This window comes from Podarcis liolepis, assembly GCF_965112155.1.
Source record: "Podarcis liolepis genome assembly, chromosome: 7".
Taxonomy (NCBI): domain Eukaryota; kingdom Metazoa; phylum Chordata; class Lepidosauria; order Squamata; family Lacertidae; genus Podarcis; species Podarcis liolepis.
Genome location: NC_139561.1, coordinates 6,618,762 through 6,634,983, shown reverse-complemented (window position 1 = coordinate 6,634,983; position 16,222 = coordinate 6,618,762). Strand labels below are relative to the sequence as shown.

Genomic DNA, 16,222 nt, shown 5'->3' with positions numbered 1-16,222 from the left:
CCTGAAACTGTTCTTAACTAGAGGTGTGCTTTCGCTAATGGGGCCTCTTGCTGCCGCTGTGACTGCCGCTGTGACATGATTTCTGTTCTCATCATCCTGCGGCAAAGTTATCAACTCGAGGTAACTCTTCCAAGTTAGCAGAGTTTGTAAGGTACAGAGGTACAGGTACAGAGTATGTAACTTGAGGTACCACTGTATTTTTGTAAGAAACCTCACCCTCCCTGCCTAAAAAAATTTGCATCCAGTAGATGGCGATGTTCATATTCAGATTTCACAAGCAAATCACTGATGATAAAAAAAAATAGATTTAAGGGCCAAGCTACACATGACTCTAGAAATCTTGTGTCTTTAAGCACCTGTCCCCATCATGTATAAAACATGCTGGATGGAAGTACAACTTGCAGCACAAGATGTGGGGTGGAGGGAGGAGATGCTGAAACCACCACCTCCATTCCCCGCAAAGCATTCCTCAAGGATATTAAACTGTATGCATATACACAGATTATTTATTTCATTTATAAAAGTATTTATGTACTACCTACTATGGTGAGTTTCAAGGCAATGGCTAACAAGACTATTAAAACAATGACATCTTCATACAAATCAAACTAAAGTGCAGTTGATACACATAATTTAATAATATTACTGGAACTAAACATCAGAAACTATTTAGATTACATTAGATTTATTGAATTTATGTATCGCTTCGCACACAAAAGGAGTGTGATTTTTAAATATACTAAAATATAATATACAATAAGAATACAATATTAACAAGTGTCACAATATCATTGGTGTTGGCACTTGTTCGATCCCAAAGGGGTTTCACATGTGACTTTTATAGCGTTTTAACTCACCACACCCCAGCATTCCACTTTAATAATAATAATAATAATAATAATAATAATAATAATAATAATAATTTTTATTTATACCCCGCCCTCCCCAGCCAAGGCCGGGCTCAGAGCGGCTTACAAGCAATAATAAAAACAAGTTGAATGATTACAACTTAAAAACAAAATTAAAATACATTAAAATATTGAAACATTAAAATATTAAAATGTAGCCTCATCGCAGGAGGAGAAGGAAAGGAAAAAAGAAAGAGAGGGAGGGAATCAAACTGGCTCCAAGCCAAAGGCCAGGTGGAACAACCCTGTCTTACAGGCCCTGCGGAAAGAAATCAGATCCTGCAGGGCCCTGGTCTCATGAGGCAGAGCGTTCCACCAGGCCGGAGCCAGAGTTGAAAAGGCCCTGGCTTTTAAGTGGGAACAACCATCCCATTTCATATTTGCAAATGATAATGGAGAGTTGAGTCCAGCTTTTTCGTGCAGTGACACGTGAAACATCTCATGTTCACTGATCTTTAAGTACTCTGACTGCAAGAGGGTGCATTTTTAAAATAATAACACCACCACAGCAATCAGACTGTGTTTTCTATGTAGAACTTTAACTGAACTCTGCTCTTGAGCAAGTCCCTCTCTCTTCACTAGGCATGTGCAGGGGAAGCTCCCACCGTGATAAATCTCAAGCTTATTTGAACAGATATGTACCTTTGTAATCCCCAAAACTCCGATGTTGGGGCTAGAGGAAGTGGATCCATTCCCAGTGCCAAACACTCCATCTAATACACAGGAAAGGCCTTCTATGAAAATGCCCCTGCAATTAGAAGAAAAATGTTGAGATTACTCTATATAGCATGTTAGAAAAGTATGAAAACCAGTCAAGGCCAGGCAAACACTCAAGCAGGACTGGCAGCCACTGTAGGTAAGGGCTGGGTATTTTACAGTTAAAGACGTCATCAACTGGTCAAATATTCTTATGCATTTGTAACACAGAATACAGTGGAACCTCAGAAGCCAAACACCTTTGAACTCAAACATTTCGGATCCCAAATGATTGAAACCCGGAAGTGATTGTTCTGGTTTTCGAACGATTTTCGGAAGCCGAACGTCCGTCGTGGCTTCCAATTAGCTGCAGGATGTTCCTGCAGCCAATCAAAAGATGCACTTTGGAAGCTGAACGCTTTGGAAGTCGAATGGACTTCCGGAATGGATTCTGTTCCACTTCCAAGGTACGACTGTACTACAAATAAAACAAAGTGATTCCCCCCCCCCCCCGACCTCATACAAGCAAAAGGAAAAAGCCACACCATCTCCTGGCCTGCAGTAGAAAGATCCAAGAAAACTCAAGCCCATTAGAGACATCCTCTTCCTGACCTTCTCATCTCTGCCTCTTCTGCAGTTCTTGCCAATTCTCACTTTCTGGATTCCTTGTGTCCTTTCCAGCTGCCTAACATGTTTTAAGGAAACTCACACTAACTTTTGTCTTTACATATGAAACTTCTGCTATTGTCTTTCACTAAGCCGCCCTGAGCCCGGTCTTGGCTGGGGAGGGCAGAGTATAAATAAAATATTATTATTATTATTATTATTATTATTATTATTACTACTACTACTACTACTACTACTACTACTGCTTGGGGTCACAAATTGATATCTAGCTTCTCAGTATGATTCTTTTTCATTCTAGCATCTACTGAATGGTCTGTTTTTAATGTATGCATTATTATATTATATATTATTGTTCTGTACGAATTTGTCACTGCACTGATGTTGTATTTCTTACATATTGTTGCATATTATTTTGTTATGGAATTGTTATCAGGATTGTTGATCTTTGCTATGCATTGTGCTCCCACTGCTATTGTACAGTGCTTTGAGCATATTTTTTTATGGAAAGGCATCATATCAATAAACATGTTGATTCTACATTTTAAAAGTATTTAGACACCCTGAACTTTACAGTCATGATGGGGAGAGAGAAAGAGGTAGGTCAACTGGCCGGTCAGCTGACCACCTTGCCAATTCAAATATTTTGAAGCCAAGTCAAACTGGATGTTTGGCAGGGCAATGCAGGACACAAGGAATCCAGAACATGATTGAGAAGGATGCAGTGGAGTGATTTTCTCTCTGTGGCTGCTCAGTGCAAACACGACCACAGAACCATTTCTTGATTATCGAACACTTTCTGACTTGCAGATGAACGTGTAATTGTCCCTAGTGAAAACAGGTTAGAAGTAAGTCAATGTGATATGAAATCTGCCTGTGGGATTTGACCAATTAAGGTAGTTTGATCATCGACATCACTAATTGATGCTGCAATATCGAGTTATGAGTATCCACATGCAAACTCATCCTCATATATGCTACAGTTCTGAATTTTTGGGTCCCAAAAGTTGAAAGAAGTTAGGACTTTGAATCCAGGGAAATGGGGCACAGCAAAGGGTGAGAAGGAAGCAAAGTCTTTTCCAGGAGGCTTACCTGTTTATTGCATGGATTGGTGGTGGAGGAGCACAAGATAACCTCGCACAGGCATAATAATCGCCAATTGATTCAATGATGCTAGCAACCACGGCACTGAGCATTCCTATCACACCTGCAGCTGATATTGTAGGTAATCCCCATTGAACTGTGAAGACAAAAAAACCCATAATCGTTCTTACTGTATTTAAAGCAAAGTGACTTTTAAGGTGTAAAATGTTCTCTTAGCTCATAGGATGGCTAATTTCTGGGTTTTAGGGGTGGGCAATAGCATTTCTTTTCAAAACAGTGGTCATGCCACACAAACTGACACTTCATATGTTGTTAGCCAGTATAATGAATTGGTACCATCAGGAGGGCTTCCCACACGCATTTACATAGAATCAGAATTGTAGATTTAGGTGGAACCCCATGGGTCATGTGGTCCAACGCCCTGAAATGCGGGAGTCTCAACACACAGTCCGCCACCCAATTTGAAACCATACCGTACCCTGCTTAGCTTTTGCAATACTGAGCCTAGGGTTTGCTGATCAGAATGTAGGCGGTTCGAATCCCCGTGACGGGGTGAGCTCCCATTGTTCAGTCATAAGCTCCTGCCAACCTAGCGGTTCAAAAGCACCTCAAAGTGCAAGTAGATAAATAGGTAACCCTCCAGCAGGAAGGTAAACGACATTTCTGTGCACTGTTCTGGTTTTGCCAGAGGTGGCTTAGTCATGCTGGCCACATGACCCAGAAAAACTGTCTAGAGACAAACGTCGGCTGCCTCGGCTAGTAAAGCGACATGAGTGCCGCAACCTCAGAGTCATTCGCGACTGGACTTAACTGTCAGGGGTACCTTTACCTTTACCTTAGCAGTTTTATTAGCATCACATACAGATAGGTTTACCTGCACATCACATTTTTAAAATCCAAAAATTAGATTAAAAATAATGTGGAATATTTATCTAATGCAACCTGTCTATTTTCCTCATGAGTGGAAGCATGGACAACCTTTACCAGAGGTTATTGGACCAGATTGCCTTGAGAACTGCATCTGCCGGTTGCCCACTCTCATCTTAGATTATACAGATTCCACCCCCCCCCCCACTAAAGCGGAATCTGCCTTCAGAACTGACCTACCAAACATGGTGTGGCCAAAGAGAAAGGGGGTTATTTTGCTGACATAGCACTAAGGGAACCATCAGCTTAATTCAAACCACAGTTAAACCAAGAGGCATGAAACTGCCTTAGACCACCAGCCCAGATATGTCAGTATCGTCTCTAGTCTCACTGGCAGCAGATCTCCAAGACAGAGATCTTTCACAGCCTTGCTCCCTTTTCACTGGAGATCTTGGGCAGCTGAACCCCAGACCTGGCAGCAACTTGGGAGCCGAATCACAAACTCTCATTTCTGCAAGCACATGCCAGTGACCAGGTAACTTCTTCTGTACTCATGCAAGGTGCAGGAAAAAAAATAAACTAATGTCAGTCTGGAGTAATTGTATCAAAGTGCAAAGCTCTGTGGGAAACTCTCCCTTAAGTGCTTGCTAAATACACTTACATGGATAAGGAACCTTGAACCATGGAGCTACCAAAAGCACTCCTTGCCTGGCATCAGTGCGTGCATAGAATCCGTATTTTGTACTATCAGGTGGAAACACATCTGTCACAGTGAAGATGAAGCACAGCAACCAGGATACCAAAATGGCTAGAATGATCTGCAGTGGGAACAGAAAGGGGCTTAAAGCACACCAGCAAGGAAACAGTAATTGCCCACAGAGGAGCTCCTTACCAACTCTGCATAATAATATTCAAACCGGTGGTGGTGGGGAGTTGTTGCATCAAGGATTTTGTGAACATATTCCTTTACAATTTTTAAAAGACCCTTCTAGTTCAAAATGAATCCTTTCATACAATTTCCCCAAACTGGGAATATCTCCAAATAAGCACTTAAAGGAGCGCCATTAATCCTTCTAAGACAAAACTAAGCATTTATTACAAAAATAAAATGAGTGGATCCCAGAGGGCTAGCTGAAGAATAAATAAATTGATTTGGGGTGGGGTGGGGGTGCTGTAGCACACTCTGTAGAGTTGAATGGTTTCTTTAAATGTAAAGGTTCATCATTGTTCCACTCGATGTGTATGTCTTTAAGGGGCCAGAGCAAGGGCCAGAGGGCTAGCTGAAGAATAAATAAATTGATTTGGGGTGGGGTGGGGGTGCTGTAGCACACTCTGTAGAGTTGAATGGTTTCTTTAAATGTAAAGGTTCATCATTGTTCCACTCGATGTGTATGTCTTTAAGGGGCCAGAGCAAGGGCCAGAGGGCTAGCTGAAGAATAAATAAATTGATTTGGGGTGGGGTGGGGGTGCTGTAGCACACTCTGTAGAGTTGAATGGTTTCTTTAAATGTAAAGGTTCATCATTGTTCCACTCGATGTGTATGTCTTTAAGGGGCCAGAGCAAGGGCCAGAGCAAGATAACGAGACCCAGCTTTACAGCTGTGAAACATAGCAGGTGCTGCTGAGTTGTATTTGATTAAGGTGTGTCAGCATCTGGGTGTAGTATATAAGGAGCAGCACCTAGCTCTCCCATTACCCTGGGGGATGGGTTGGTGGTTGGGTCTGGTTTGTTAATATATTTAGTGTAAATGGAGTTTTGTTTTTCTTATTAAAACCTTCTTTAAGTTATTTTTGAGTCCCTTTTTAATGCATGGTCTCCCCAGCAAGCTCTCTGCAGCGCTACCATACTGCAAATAGCCAACATGTAGAGCTCTTTAGGAACTGGATTTAGCATTATCTGAAACTGCGGCCAAACTCACAGGCAGGGTATCAAGGTGATGGCCACCCCCTGTTCATTCTCAGCATCTGATTATCAGAGATACACGGCTGATGGACACGGAGGCTCCGTTCAGCTAAACTGCCATCAACAGACCCGATAGCTAAATCTGCTTAATTCTTTTAAAAACCATTTAAGTGGGTAACTTGAAGTGAATGCCAATAATTTTCACTGACTGAGCCTGAATTTCCATGCCTTGGAGAGTTAATGGTTTCGCTGCCACTCTTTCCACATCCTTCATTGCAGTCCTGAATCCCCTTCACGTGAGGCTCAGGTGGCTTAGGTGGTCTGGAGTGCCTTCCATCAGCTTTGGTTAGAGGCCCACCTGCACCCCTATCTGGACAAGGATAGCCTAGTGTCTGTTGCCTAGGCTCTGGTAACTGAAAGGTTAGATGACTGGAACACATTATACATGGGGCTGCCTCTGAAGATGCTTCAGAAACTTCAGCTGGTGCAGAATTCAGTGTCCAGGTTGCTCACTGGGGCAAGATGGTTTCAGAACAGAAAGTCAATCTGGCCTAACTCCCCTGGCAGCCAATTAGTTCCCAGGCCCAATGCAAAGTGCTGATGTTGACCTATGAACAGCTCAGGACCGCAGTACCAAGGACCACTTCTCTTCATATGAACTAAACCAGGCCCTGTGATCATCAGCTGAGGCCCTTCTTTGTGTGCAAAGTCTAGAGGGTGGCTACATGAGAATGGGCCTTTTTTGCGGTGGCATTTGTGGAATGCTCTCCCCAGGAAGGCTCATCTGGTGCCTTCATTACAAATCTGCAGGCACTAGGCAAAAACATTACTCTTCTCCCGGGTCTTTTGCTGATTAAAGAATTTATGGTCTTTTAAACAGCTACTTGAAGATGCTGGGAGTGGTCATGAGATTTGGGGCAAGGTGCCATCAACATGCCAATGAAATTCAGCTCTTTTTCTCCATAAGACCTGAATCAGGAGAGGCCCTGTGGGCCCTGAACCAGTTCCTGGCTGCAGTGATGGGATAGATGAGAGAAACTAAACTGAGCTTGAAACCCAGCAAGCCGGGACACTGTGGGTGCTTGTTTCCCATTTCTGAGAAATCAGCCGGTTGCCTGCCCTGGGTGGGGTTGCACTTGCCCTAAAGAAGCAGGTATGTGGTCTGGGGATGCTTCTGGATCCAGCTTTGTCGCTGGAAGCAGAGGTAACATCAGTTGCTTGAATTCCCTTTTACTAGCTCCAACTCGCATGAGAAGCTGCAGCAATCCCTGGACCTGGTTAGCTGAATCACAACAGCTGCGACGTTGGTGACACTGAAGGTTGGATTACTGCAATGCGCTCTAGATGGGGTTTTTCTTGAGCTTTGTCCAGAAACTGCAGTTAGCAACCACACTGCTGCATTTAATGCTTACAGGAGTAGGATTCTGTCAGCATCTAACGCCCGTGCTCAGAGTTCTACACTGGCTGCCAACTGGTTACTAGCCCAAGTTCAAGATGTTACTATTAGAATATAAAGCCATTATCATATTGGGACCAGTTTACTTGAAGGATCACTTTGCCACATATGTACCCACTCAGCCACTTTTACAAGGGCCACATAATGTTCTCATCTTTTAGTGTCACTTCCTTTTTATTCCTGCTCTGTTTATGCAAGTTTACTGAGACATATAAAGTTGGCGTGTACTTTAAACTGTAAATTTAGTTTACAATGAATATTTTTATCTGTTGGTTTTCTTCTTTTTGCTTTTTAAAAACTAGATTTTACTGTTGACTTTTATTCACATTTGAAATGCAAACTTTATATTCTTTGTAAACTGCTTGGAGATTTTATGCACAGTTAAGCAGTATACGAATTTTGTAAAATAAATAAAATTACACTGAAATAAACACCAGTAGACAGAACAATAAAACACAGTGAAAGCTGAAGAGAGAACTTACAGGAAACATCTTAAAAAGCTGTAACCGGTATGCAGTCCATCCTTTTTTTGATTTATAGATGGGTAATGGGAACTTGACATTTCGGGCATACTGAGAAAACAATAGCACTAGGAAAATAGTCCTAGAGAAGGGAGAGGAAGGAGAAAAGTTAATGAATCAATTAACTCTTCACTGAGGTAATAGTTAGCCAACAGAAGCAACTGCAGTTTCTAGCATTTGCTGCTGTGCTTATAATAACAGAGACGGAAGGGATGCAAGGATCCTCTAGTCCAATCCCCTGCAATGAAGGAACTGCAACTAATAATAAATAATAATAATAATAATAATAAATTTTTATTTGTATCAAGCCCTCCCTGGCCGAGACCGGGCTCAGAGCAGCTAACATCATAAAAACAACACAATAAGCATAAAAACAGACATCAATAAATTAAAATACATCTTAAAATTAATTCAAGCAAGTTAAAATCTGGGCAGGTGGCAATTATCAGGGTGGAATTGAGAGTGGTTAATAATTGCCAGGGCCAACTGTTTCCACTGATCATACAAGGACCTGTGAGCGGTTCCTTTGTATTAAACAAGCTCCTTCGGGCTTGTTTAATACAAAGGAAAGTAAGTCAAACTGCATCCTGCCCAAAGGCCTGGCAGAATAGCTCCGTCTTGCAAATGTCAAATCCCACAGGGCCCTGGTCTCTTGTGGGAGAGCGTTCTAGTAGGCCGGGGCCACGGCCGAAAAGGCCCTGGCTCTAGTCAAGGCCAGTCTAACTTCCCTGCGGCCCGGGATCTTCAAGGTGTTGTTAGCAGACCGTAAGGTCCTCCATGGGGCATACCAGAAGAGGCGGTCCCGTAGGTACGAGGGTCCTAGGCCGTATAGGGCTTTAACGGTTAAAACCAGCCCCTTAAACCTGACCCTGTACTCCACTGGGAGCCAGTGCAGCTGGTATAGCACTGGGTGAATGTGATCCCGCAGCGAGGACCCTGTAAGGAGTCTTGCCACTGCATTCTGCACCCGCTGGAGTTTCTGGGTCAGTTTCAAGGGCAGCCCCACGTAGAGAACTAAAGAATCCCTGACAAGTGGCCACCCAACCATTGCTTAAAATCCTCCAAGGAGTCCACCACCTTCTGAGAGAGTCTGTTCCACTGTCGGACAGCTCTTACTGTCATAAATTTCTTCCTCATGCTTAGTCAGAATCTCCTTCTTTGCCACTTGAATTCAATGGCTTGCGTCCTACTTTCTGGAGCAGGAGAAAACTAGCTTGGTCCACCTTCCTTGGGATACATCTTTAGATTTTTGAAGATGACTATCATATCACCTCTCAGTTTTATTGTAGTATATTTAAAACTACCGTAAAACTGCATAATTAAAGTACAGTAACTACTGCAGAAATAGAATTGTATCATGGCAAAAGTTTTTATTTTTAGTCAGAGAAAGCAAGGAATTAGCCTTTTAAAATGAAAAAGTTACTTAATGTTGCCATTTTTTTCTTTTTCTTTCTTTCTTTCTTTCTTTCTTTCTTTCTTTAATGAGCTTTATAAGCATAAGCTTAATTTAATTTGTTCCGCTCACAAGCTTTAAGAACTGAAATCCCACAGTGAATTTGCCTTTCCGCCTGCAAAACTTATGCCCCCTAGAACAGATGAAGTTTTGTCTGGGAGAGAAGCAAACTTACTACGGTGGGAGGCCGGCTTAGGCTTTAGCATGTTTTGAAGTCTTGCCGAAATCCACATTTTAGGAAGTGAAGCAAAACCAAAACCAACAACAACAACAACCCTGCCCAGTGCTAAGAAAGAAATCTAATCTTCGGTCTCAACGTTACGGGTCTGCAAAGTGTCAGTAGGGTAGCTGGGAGATGAATGTTTTTTCTTTTAAGGTTAGGCAGCCATGTTCTCTTTTTAAGCTCAGGATCAAGATCTTCACTGTGTGGGGACCTGGAATTTCCCCTTATTTGTATATTAGGTATTTATATATTGCTTAATAGGGGGACAGGAGGGGCTAGACTGATATCTCATCTTCTGTGCTTGTTTCTATAACGTGTTTTAAGCTGCATTAACACTGCCTGTAAGCTGCCTTGAGCTCAAGAAAGGCTCAAGAAATCAATTAAATAAATGCATTGCTCAGGGGCCATGCTTCCTCACTTGGCTGCCACAGGATGTGTAACAATGGCCAAAGTAAGCAAACTTAAGGGCTAAATTGTTAGCCTCTGAAATAAGCAGGCTTCCAATTACATAACCAAATCCTCAGATATCAACAAAATGTGTGTGCCATTATACATGTTCAGACTTCCCATGCTGGAAGAAGGCTGTCTTTATGTTAAGTGCCAAACACAGCTTCGAGAAATGCTAATCCACTGAGAACACAGCTACAAATTCCTGAACAAACTTCCCTGAAATTCGAGGAGGGCAGGTCACATCCCAGTATATAAAAGAGTGAGGCCGAAATCACCTTTAGCTCAAAAGGAAACAGACAAAGACCTTTGTTCTTCTCCTTCAGGCACAAAGATCTGAACTCTGCAGTGGCATCATTTGATACCATGACCTTCTGCTAAGCATGAATGAGTAAAAAAAAGAAAGCTTTCTTGTGCTGATTTTTTTTAAAACGTGAAAGCCTTAATGGTAGTTTTAAAATATGACTTCTTTATGGAACAGCATTTGATCTAGTGCTGTCAAATTATTTATACAAAGTTGCTGGGGTGTTGTTGTTTTTTGGGGGAGCGCTTGTGTGAAGAGGGTTCACCAACATCCTAAGACCAGCTTCTACTTGTGCATACACTTTTTTACACCTGTTCACAACTAACTATTCCCTCAATCTGCTGCTGATTCTGTGAATTAAAAAACCCACACAACTTGAAATGACTTCTTTGTTACGTGGTCCTAGCCAAGGACGCGGGTGGTGCTGTGGTCTAAACTACAGAGCCTAGGGCTTGCCAATCAGAAGGTCGGCGGTTCGAATCCCCGCTACGGGGTGAGCTCCTGTCATTTGGTCCCTGCTCCTGCTCACCTAGCAGTTCAAAAGCACATCAAAGTTAAAGTAGATAAATAGGCACCGCTCCGGCGGGAAGGTAAACGGCGTTTCCGTGCGCTGCTCTGGTTCGCCAGAAGCGGCTTAATCATGCTGGCCACATGAGCCGGAAGCTGTACGCCGGCTCCCTCAGCCAGTAAAGCGAGATGAGTGCCGCAACCCCAGAGTGGTCCGCGACTGGACCTAACGGTCAGGGGTCCCTTTACCTTTACCTAGCCATCAGAATCATGCAAGTAAATGTACTGAAATTGCAGGTCTGTTTTGCCACTGATGATTATGGCAAACAATACCCTCATACTGGCCTCACGCTGAGAGGCAGGGGCTGGGATCCCTGTTGCCAGAGCAACCAGGCTGCACCCCCTCATGCATCATTCCAATCCACACCTGCTATTAAGTGGGTCAGAGTCAGACTGCAGAGACAGGGTGAATTCAGGGCTGCCTTGCTTCCTATAACAACGTTGATTTAAGAGGTCCGTCTATGCCCCAAGAGTCAATAATCCATTTAACTTGAACCTGGCCCTTGAGCCAAGGCTTTAAAGGTAGGGCTGCTTTGGGTTGCTGATAATCTTCCCTGCAGTCCCTAGAGATGTCCCAATTTGATGGCTAAAAACAAACACTGAAATTCCAACAGTTTTGTATGTTTTTAAACTTGATTGTAAGTTGCCTAGAGACTGCCTTGTGATCAGGTGATAACACACATACACAAAAACATTATCAACAATTCTGCTAATATTTGAGTGATCAACTTGGAATGAAGACAGTTTTCCTAATAGTCACATTTATTCTGATTTCTTGGAATTTAGTGGCCGCGTTTTAGACATGGCCACCGAACCTAGAACTTACAGGAGGGGTAGAATATGCATGTCGATTGCAAGAGGACTTAAGAACGACGTTCTGCCTCTGAACATATGAATATGCCACAGTTCTGTCAGCAAAGTGCTAACACCAGGCCTTATAATCATTTTTTCTGTAATAGTAGTGGGATGCTGCTGAATTGGAAATGTACTGGGATCCAATGTAGATCCGGTCTTAAAGGATCTATATTGGCTCCCAGTACGTTTCCGAGCACAATTCAAAGTGCTGGTGCTGACCTTTAAAGCCCTAAAAGGCTTTGGCCCTGTATACCTGAAGGAGTGTCTCCACCCCCATCATTCACTGAGATCCAGCTCCGAGGGCTTTCTGGCAGTTACCTCATTGAGAGAAGTGAGGTTACAGAAAACGAGGCAGAGGGCCTTCTCAGTACAGTGGTGCCTTGCAAGACGAAATTAATTCATTCCGCGAGTTTTTTCGTCTAGCGAATTTTTCGTCTTGCGAAGCACAGTGTCGGAAAAGTTTTGGAAAAGCTTCAAAAATCACCAAAAACCTCAAAAAAGGCTACCACACCGCGTTCTATGAGTTGCTCCTCGAAGTCAAGTCGCAACTGTATTAACGGTGTTAAGAAAAAGGAAACAAACTTGCAAAAAAGGCAAGACGTTTTCGTCTTGCGAAGCAAGCCCATAGGGAAATTCGTCTTGCGAAGCAGCTCAAAAACCGCAAAACCCTTTCGTCTAGCGAGTTTTTCGTCTTGCGAGGCATCTGTCTTTGCGGGGCACCACTGTACTTATGCCCACCCTGGCCAAGCTTCATGGCCGAGTGGGGATTCAAAGCCTGGTGTCCCAGTTCCCAGTCTGACACTACTACATTGTTAGCTGCTTTAGGCATCTGGAAAGCCAGCACACCATTGCTTAAGAAATACTTTAGAATATAACTTAGAAGGATTCTCATTTCATAGATTCATCTTCATTTTAAGATAATGGCCCTTAGTACCGCCTAGGAGAGGCAATGATCAGTAGTGACAGACATTGGCTGTTTTATACTGACTGACTGCACTTCATCAACTGTTGAGGGACAAAGGATACTCACAGCATGGCTATGCCCCAGTGTTTGCCTGCTCTTTCTCCAGCAGCCTGGAAGCCAGAAAGCCCAATGAGAGCCACAGTTGGTGTAATCGTCAGAGGTCCAATGTATCTCAGGAGCGCTCCTGGCAGGCCCAGGAACCCAATCACCACTTCTATCAAAGATGACATAATAATAGCGCCTTGGATCTGAACACAGAGAAAAATAATAGTAATTTAGATTTTTAAAGAAATTCTATGCTTCTGAGGGTTTTTGTTTCTTTTAATGGGTGGATGAACTGCAAGTCAAATAATTCAGTGACTAGGCAGAACTGGGCAATGGCATGTGTTATTCAGCTAGGTGCTTAAGCAGACGTTTTCTGGGCTAAAGAATATCTGAAGGTCAGAGGTATGTTCTGTGGTACCAACAGAAGTCGGTTCAATAGCAAAGCTCCCAACTTCATCCACTTCCTCTTACCGCTTAAGCACACTGCTTGCTTTCAATGCACAACGGGGGTCATTAGACCAGCCTGGCCGTTGTGTCCATAGCACATCACACTGTCATACAGGAAGACCTGGGTTCCAAGCTAACCTTTAAAGCTCTCAGATCGAACCGGCAAGGGCTGGTGGCGCCACGGAGGTGATGCTCTTAGCTCCTAGGGGCAGAGTGTATGATGCATTTGGTCACACGTGCTCTTTAGAAGCTGGCATAGAGCAGCGCTGTGGTCTCAGGAGACTGCCAGCCCCCCCTTGGCTGCAGGCCTCTTGGCAGGATGGAACTACGGTTTGAAGATGGGGAAGAGAGAGGGGATGTTTTTAAATTGAGGAATAACTGGCAGCCCAAAGCAATGGGATGGGAGAAAAGTTCCATGACACACATGTGAACTGGGAGTCTATTCTATTTTTTCCCCCTGTAGTGAGACAACTCTCCTGGGTTCTTATGGATATTTGCATCAAAAGAATGATCATTAGAGGAGAAGGAGAAACCGAATAGCAAAACTACACATGGCTTTGGGGGAACTGGGCACTCCTTACAATTGTACCTGGCTTTCCAAAACAGAAACACAATAAATGTGGAATATCCTCATTGCAGAGCAGAGACAATCCAGTAATTTGTTAGAAGCTAATTGGTTATTTTGGCTATGACTGGTAAGATGAGCATATCACAAGATGCAGAATGCCAAACTCCCCTGACGCGGGAGCATGTCTCCATCAAGACCATAGTGCACCTCAAGCTGTTTTGGGGAGGGTGAGGGGGCTTCGCAGGCACAATTAACATACAGAAAAGATTAAAACCTGCATGTAACGAATGTGTAGAAAAAGTTACATGCAAAGAGAAGAACGAAAAAGGGAAACAACTTCAACAGTTCAAGGCAGCAGGGCATCTGGATGAAAAGAACCTACTGAAGTGAGGACATGGCACTGATTACATGGTGCAAGTTACCTCTCGTATCCTAGGGTACCAGATATGTTCCGTATGCAGCAGTTCTGTTGTTCCATTGGTAATCATTACAGCTTAGGAAGGCAAAAAGAAATATTTCGCATTACGGCAAAATAAAGCACAACAATTCCATGCACCCCAGCATTAAATTCTGTATGAAACAAGAAGGTGCCCAAGTCCAGAATTACAACACAAAGAGGATAGTCTGCTTCAGGCATCCCCAACCTGTCCAACCTTTCTATGAAAATCTCCAAGAAAGACGACTGCAGAACTTTAGCAACTTGCTCTCTTGATACTGAACCATGATACCCCCGAATACCAGGTGTTGGGTAGTAAGACCAAGGCACAGTCGTCACCTCCAGAATCTGCTTGTCAGTGATCAATTGGCATCTGACTGGCCATGGCTAGAAAGGCTGGCACAGGCAACATTCATATGAGTTGCTCCTGAGGTTAGTACAGTGCTGAACCTCCTATTTCCTTCTACAGCTTTAATCCAACTGTTTGGCCATTCTAGTGAATGAACAGAATCTACCACCACCAATCTGCCCCACCCCCCAGTACTTCTTATGGACATTATTTTATATATTTTGCTTTTTAAAAACCACCCCATCGTTGTTTATTTGTTCCCTCACATAATTTGTAAATCATTCATTCTGTATTTAGGCTGTGTTCTAGATGAATTCATTCCTCAAGGGCTAATCTCTAACGCCAGTTTCAAGACTGTTGAAACTAGGAATGGACAAGTAACCAGAGTTGGCACAAAAGGAGGCAAAGGTCCACTTAAGAGCTGCAGAGGGGTGATTCGGAGTGCAGATAAAGTGACTTTTGCATATTATTTCTCCAGATCTGTCGCCTGTTAATTGGGATGGCTAGACCGCAATAGCAGCTCCCGTCTGACGCCTCATGAAGGTTAGAAGTGGTCAAGGATGAAAGAACAAAGATTCTTTTCATAAACAAAATGTTCTATATTTATGATTCCTAATTTCCATACAGTAGCTCTTCCCTGAGGCATGCAGAATGTAGCCATCCTGATCTATTAGAGCTGCAGTCAGGCTATTTGACCTAAAATCCTGCAATTAGGACACAAGAATATATGCTCAGCGGGGCCTGAGCTTCTACACAAAAACAGATTCTGTAACCAGAAAACCAAAGCAGCACAATTATTGTGCAAACAAAATTGAAAGCATATTATTTTGTACACTTGTTTTGAGATTATTATTTTAGAATTTGGAAGCGTTTGCCTTTTTATTGCCATCCATTTGGAAAAGAGGATTTGCAGGACTACGAAGGAACTACGACTTCAGCTGAGCAGCGTATGGACATGTGTCTCCTGAAGCTGCAAATCAGTAGCCAGGCAAGGCGAGTCAATCAGGGAAACAGAGGCAACACTCCCCACCCCAAAATATCATATTCACATTGAATATTTGTGAATTACCAAACTTGGTGAATATGCCAACCTCTCTTGCAGCTGCAGATACAGTTGAAAGTGTGCTTCTTGTTCCACTACATTTACTCAACACAAAAATCACTCTTGTAGAATAAGGACCCTGAATCTTGGTGAATGTATGTATTACACACTGTATTTTTGAGATTTTTAACTACTGGTGGTAACAATGCCCCTCCCTCTGCCTCCTCCGCATGTCACAGGACCTCCTACCATACTGCCAAACTACTTCCTGCAATGTCAAGTAGAGCGAGTGCAAATCTCAGTTCAACCATGGACTTCTAGAGCTGACCTTAGACCTCTCAGCCTTAATTGCTCACTGCAACATGGGAACAATAATGGCTTTTCATGAATGCTTGTTGTTTGGAAGATGAGGTAAGAACTCTTTGCAAGCTTTGGAACTAATGA

The 16,222-nt window shown here is 43.1% G+C and overlaps 1 protein-coding gene across 10 annotated transcripts in view; it reads right to left on the bottom strand.

The window, feature by feature from the left end:
* Positions 1–16,222, bottom strand: part of SLC23A2 (solute carrier family 23 member 2) — an 87,201-nt gene that overhangs the window by 14,166 nt on the left and 56,813 nt on the right. For all 10 annotated transcript variants that reach the window (XM_083514244.1, XM_083514251.1, XM_083514252.1 and 7 more), the window contains 6 exons: positions 14,374–14,444; positions 12,958–13,139; positions 8,040–8,160; positions 4,861–5,017; positions 3,321–3,468; positions 1,551–1,656 (listed from right to left, as the gene is read on the bottom strand). In XM_083514244.1, coding sequence (XP_083370370.1) covers positions 1,551–1,656; positions 3,321–3,468; positions 4,861–5,017; positions 8,040–8,160; positions 12,958–13,139; positions 14,374–14,444 — 785 coding nt within the window. The remainder of the gene's footprint in view (positions 1–1,550; positions 1,657–3,320; positions 3,469–4,860; positions 5,018–8,039; positions 8,161–12,957; positions 13,140–14,373; positions 14,445–16,222) is intronic.